Source organism: Arachis ipaensis, chromosome B09, assembly GCF_000816755.2.
Source record: "Arachis ipaensis cultivar K30076 chromosome B09, Araip1.1, whole genome shotgun sequence".
NCBI lineage: Eukaryota > Viridiplantae > Streptophyta > Magnoliopsida > Fabales > Fabaceae > Arachis > Arachis ipaensis.
Window position 1 is genome coordinate 138,033,224 of NC_029793.2, and position 5,864 is coordinate 138,039,087.

A 5,864-nucleotide genomic window follows, 5' to 3' on the forward strand; every position below is an offset into this window, starting at 1 on the left:
TATCTTACTATTTTTATTACATTTTAAAATATTTAAAAAATTTATTTATTATTTGTATTTTTTGAAATTATTTTCTTTTTTATACCATTTTTTTGGTGTCTAGTTTTTTATAGCATTTGAATTTGAATAGTTTACCTTTGGAACTATCATATTAGATAAGGATTAACCGAATTTCCTCATTTTAAATTTTAAAGTGGTGATTTCAAGGTCTATCTTTTTAATTAGTATTGAGATATTGGTGCTATATGAACGAAGCATTGCCGCAAAAAACACAGAATTGTAATCAACCCTTCTACTCTGCTTGCTGAGAAAAACCCACTGTCACTCTCTTGAGCTCTTCCTCTACATTTTCCACACAGAAATCAAACATGAGGTTCATTTTCTTCCCTTCATGTTGTTTGGTTCCCGAGAAAGTGCTTGAAAAACAACATTTATCAATTTATATATAAATGCTCTGTTTGCTTCATTCATCTATGCTATCTTCATCCTTTATTATTGTTATGAATTCCGTTGAGCTTCAACTTGTGTTTTTTCCCCCTCCTCCCACCTTATCGTTTCTTAAAAAATAAATTTAGGGTTTTAGGGGGATTTAGCTGGAGAGAATGCAACCTTTGATTTTTTATTTTTATTTTAAATCGTCGTGCAGGTTGTTTGTGGTGTTCATCAGTTGATTTTAGGGTTTAGGTTACCTTCCCACTCACCATTTTCTTTTTTGTTGATTTCATTTTAAAACCAGGGCCACTTTTACTTGAATGCTATTTTTGTTTGCTCTGCATGTATCATAGTAAAATTTTTATTTTGCACCGTTTTCAGTGTGTGTTTTAACAAAAGGTATCCTGAAGATGTTTACAGTTCTATCATAACTTTGATTTTCCTTTTATTTGAACTTTCAGCTATATAGTTGGTGTTGCAAATTAATTATCTGGCAGAGTGGTGGTGAATTATATAATCAGGGGAAAATCTAAAATCAATGTTGTTTCGGAGTAGAATTTCTGACCTAAATGTTGATCAGCATGTTTCTATTTTCTTTTCACACTTGAGTGCTATCATGTTTTATAGTTTTGCTTCACAATTTTGTGATTGTATTGAATATTTTCAGTATTGGTGCAATTTTGTATGACTGTTTTTACAGCTACTGTATCAATGCTGTATTGACCAAGTGATCTTTTGTTGGTGCCTGTTATTGGCATTTGATACTTGTATATTGTGTGAAGAACTGCATATCCTGTGTTCTTGTGGCAGCGGGGGCCTTGGGATCACTATACTGAGGGAAAATTAGTATTTTAGGTCCCTAAATTCCTTTGATATTTTAAAATGCAGCCGCCATCCTCCTGTCAAGTGGGCTCAGAGGTCTGATGAGGTATACATAACTGTTGAGTTGCCTGATGCCCAGGATGTGAAGCTTAAACTGGAGCCAGAAGGAAAGTTTTACTTCTCTGCGACCACTGGCGCAGAAAAGATACCTTACGAAATTGACATTGACCTGTTTGACAAGGTTGATGTAAATGTAAGAACTACCTATTCCTATAATTGTTCTGATAGAGTGATAGTCATATCTTTACACAATTGTGTATTAATTTTGTATTCATCTTTCTTTTCAGAATAGCAAGGTTAGTGCCGGCTCGAGAAATATCTTCTACTTAGTGGCAAAGGCTGAGGACAAATGGTGGGACAGATTGTTGAAGCAAGGAGGGAAACCTCCTGCCTTTTTGAAAGTTGATTGGGATAAGTGGGTGGATGAAGACGACGAGGTGGACGAAGACGGTAAAAGTAAGTGATTCTGCTAAAATTTCTCAGGATTCGAGTTCAATTTTTTTTTTAAATTTTCTGCCAATGTTCTCATTTGCATATTGTCTTTCAGTGGGAGCCGATATGGACTTTGGCAACTTCGATTTATCTGTATGTATCATAACTCAAGATAGTTTATTACTGTAGTACTTTTTTTTTCCTGTTTTGATGAGTTTCTAACTCGCTTATTAAATTGTTATCCAGAAATTGAGTATGGGTGGAGGTGAGGAACTGGATACCGAAGCGACCAACAATGCTGATGGTTAGAATATCTTGCTAAACCGGTTTAAACCCCATGAAATTGGTGGTGGCAAGCTCACTGTTGTTTTCGTGATTACTGCGCTTGTCTATCTCTTATATTGCCTTCAAATTGGTTTATGGTTTGGTTTAATTGGTCTTTTTTTAAACATAGGACATCATGAGATTGTTTGTTTTATGTTGCTGATTCCTCTTTGGGTCAAGGGTTAGTTGTTGATGTCGGAATTATGATTGATTTTCTTTTCAGATGATGAGAGCGACACCGAAGATGAGGTAACAGGACAAACATCAATTGATAATGAAGCTGACACAAAAGAGAAGGTGGATGGCAGTCCTAGTGCTGCACCTGAAGCTAAAGCTTAAAAATTAGGAGACGGGAACCTTGTCGTAGTAGCTTTCATTGTAAAGACTTGGGAGACTTCTTGTGATCTTAGGTTGCTGACATGTTTACTCTTTCAGCGTTTTGACATTTGGATTCTCATCAAGAGAAGCTAAGTATATAGGAATTGGCCATACATAGTATCTTCAGAGATCAGACAGTGTTATGTGTATTTGGGTTGGGGATGGTCGGTTTGGAAAAATTCTTCGTTTTTGGATAAAGTAGCTATAAGAACAAATATGTTTACGCATTGACCTTTATAGTTGATTTTTGAGCCAATCACACTGTTTTTATTCTGGTGCGGCACAATTTTGAATTACCTGATTTAATTGTGGAGCAGCACCTTGATTTATTTATGGCATACGAAAGAATTGAAGAAACAATTGGTCAAATGTATTTCTTCTCCAGCATCACTTAAATTTCTTGATTAATGACTATAAATGACCATGATATGGTTAATATACTTCAAATGTTGAAAGCTACTAACTTGGAATAAGCTAAAAATTACAGAAAACACCATATCAGTTATCAGTGATTCCATAGTCACCAGTTTTAGAAATTGAGTGTGTTGTGCGGGATCAATTACAGTATCAACCACAAACACAATACTAATTACAGAAACAATACAGCTCACACCAAAACAGCAATCACAACTGCCTCCTTCACAAAACTAAAGATATCCCTGATCTCCAGCACTTCTTGTGAACTGCAAATGCAAGACACAAATTGCCACCCCATAAGCTGTAACATATAAAGAAAAGATAGTCTCTCATCTGCATGTAGTGGCCATTAGCTCTCAGGCATCCTCAGCTGCACCACTTCAGATGGTGGTCTCAGTGTGCAAACCATTTCTCTTGTTTTTCCGAAGTATACCTGAAAAGATTGTTGACAAGATAAAGTATATTAAGGTTGCATTATGGATTGAAATTCTAAAGCAAAGGACACAACTCTTGAATTGAATAACTTCCTGTGATAATCTGAACAAGGAAAATAAAAGTAAGCTAAACTATTGAGTACAGCAAACATGCAGCTGAATTTTCTAAGCAGAAAGTACCTGATCTAGCGAGTTTCTCAGCTTACTCTCCATTTCTTCAATCATCCTTCCCATGTTAGAAAGATGTCCATCAGCAACTGATAGCCTCATATTCATCTAAAACGTAGGAGGAGAAAAGGCATGACTTCAGCAAAAAGCAAGGAAAGTGCATGTACACACAAAATTACACTTTTTGGATTAGAATTACTCGGGAAAATTCTCTTTGCAAAGATTTCCTATCATCATTGCTTCATTAAACAACAACCATGTAACTCTTAACTGGATCTAATCTAATGTTTAACATGAACAAGTTCTAATAGAAATTACCTGTCGCCTAATTGATCCAGACAAACTGAAAGTACCCGATGATTCATTATCTGTAGTCAAAGTCAGCATAACCGTACTGGTTAACCGATAATTTGTGTTTTCGTCCTCTGGTCCCACCTATATTAACATAATTAAGAGTGTGACTGAAACTACTAAAATCAACTTGCAATATATATAAAAACTAAAACTAGAATAAGAGTTTTTTTTTTTCAGTTTTCCACTGGTCATTAGACAACATCTATGAAAGCTTAGTCTTAGACCCAGCATTTTACCTCTATAACATGTATAGCATCCCATGCTCCTTCCTCTAGATAGCCCCGGCGACCTTGCCCTGTCTTCGAACCATCTTAAATAATGGAAACTTCATGTTAGAAAAAGATCAAAAGGATGAAAACTAGTCAACTATAGTCCATTAGAAATTAGAATGTAATCAAATAACAGGCTTACCTTTCTTTATCAGAAAGCAAGCCACGAAACCATCATTGTCATCTTCCCATACATAAACTGATGAAATGCCACCTTCATAATATCTATGACATTATCCATTAATGGTGCATGTTGTTTTAAAACAATATACATAATAAATAAGTAAATGATTACATTCAGATAAGTAGCATATTTCTTGGTTTTCTTTCACATGAAACAGAAGTATGGGAATAAGTTGCTAGATAGGAAAAAAAATCCTAACAAGACATCTTGAAAACACATAAACCAAAAAAGACGTGGTAAGTAAAGGACCTCACTGGTCACGATATATTGCAAAGATATCATTTGCTTCAATTTCAAGGTTCCTCAACTCTAACGAAGGGAGGGAGCCATCTTCAAGTGGTGGATGGTATTTGTTCGACCAAGGTGATCTGCAGAAAGGAACAGGATAAAATAAGTTTAGCATTGTCCTTAACCTTAACTAAAAACTATACAAATTAACAGAGAAAACAGAAAGGGAACACTTCATCAGAACCAAATTACAGATCTGCAATCTGAAGTGAACTCTTTAGCCATAACCATCTAATGAATTAGCTACTTGTATTGATCATTTGATCTCCATTTCAGGATTAAGTTGTGCATAAATATACTGGCCAAAAGATAACAAACTGAAACTGATTTTGCTCAAAGGAAATAAAATTCAAGATAAGAATACCAAAGAGAACGAAAGAAGCATGATTCACAACAAAAGACTTAAAAAACACAATGATAACAACACAAGCAACAAGCATAGAAAATCAACCTGTAAGAGTCAGCATCTCTATTATATTCACACAGGATGAATTCCTTCCCACAGTCCACATCACACATAACCTGCATTGCCATCAGAAATTTTAGAATAAATAAATAAAAATAAAAAATTTGAAAAACAAAATGGCCACACAAAAAGTTATGGATAAATAAATAAACTTTTAAAAAAAGACACTATTTTTGTCACCAAACCATTCTGCAAACTGATCAAAATCCCATTTCCCCTGTAATTTTCTGCACCTAATTCTCAGAATCTAGAGAGAGAGAGAGAGGGTTACCTGAAGGGGCTGATCAACTTGAGAGAGGAGATCGGAGGAGTGATGAGGCATTAGGCTGAGAAGCGCAGAGAGAGCCGTCTCTGTGTGCTTTGGCGGAATCCTCCTCATCAATCCCATAGCTGCGTCCATTTTCGGATTTCCCAACAACCACCACAAGCAACTTCTTCTTCTTCTTTCTCTCTCTTCGGTTTCTCTCTCTGAAGAGCGAGAACAATACGCAGTGCAGTGCAAAATCAGAATTTGGCGTTTTATGTTGGTTAAAGAGATTTTTGTTTGGAGCCTGGTGTTCTTTTCTGATCCGACTTTCCCTCCATCTATGCCTCTTTTCCCTTTTCCGCAAATCTTATATCCAAAAACAAATTAATATTCAAATGCAATGAAATTTACTAAATTATTAATTTAAAATTTATATTGCAGGTAGGTTAAATGTAATTTTTATTTTATTTTATTTTATTTAGAGGTTATGTTTTATCACAGAATTATTATTTAGAGATAGTCATTTTTAGTTCTCTCAATCCTCTGTTTTATTTTGAAGAATAACAAGAAATGACTAAGAAATAGAAAC

The 5,864-nt window shown here is 35.0% G+C and overlaps 2 protein-coding genes across 3 annotated transcripts; one reads left to right on the forward strand and one right to left on the reverse strand.

Moving 5' to 3' along the window:
- On the forward strand, positions 219-2,730 carry LOC107618333 (uncharacterized protein OsI_027940). Of its 2 annotated transcripts, none has more exons than XM_016320360.2 (6): positions 219-373; positions 1,321-1,507; positions 1,602-1,770; positions 1,862-1,899; positions 1,993-2,050; positions 2,294-2,730. In XM_016320360.2, the coding sequence occupies exons 1-6, from the start codon at positions 369-371 to the stop codon at positions 2,407-2,409; spliced, it is 573 nt and encodes a 190-aa protein (XP_016175846.1). In that variant the 5' UTR covers positions 219-368; the 3' UTR covers positions 2,410-2,730. The 2 variants fall into 2 exon arrangements, with proteins under 2 accessions (XP_016175846.1, XP_016175847.1); XM_016320361.2 differs by having other exon boundaries at positions 1,993-2,011.
- Positions 2,858-5,630, reverse strand: LOC107618332 (probable F-actin-capping protein subunit beta). The gene is made up of 8 exons (XM_016320359.2): positions 5,300-5,630; positions 5,014-5,084; positions 4,529-4,642; positions 4,233-4,315; positions 4,058-4,131; positions 3,786-3,902; positions 3,480-3,575; positions 2,858-3,298 (listed from the first exon to the last, which is right to left on the reverse strand). Exons 1-8 carry the CDS (start codon positions 5,426-5,428, stop codon positions 3,215-3,217), a joined length of 768 nt encoding a protein of 255 aa, XP_016175845.1. The 5' UTR covers positions 5,429-5,630; the 3' UTR covers positions 2,858-3,214.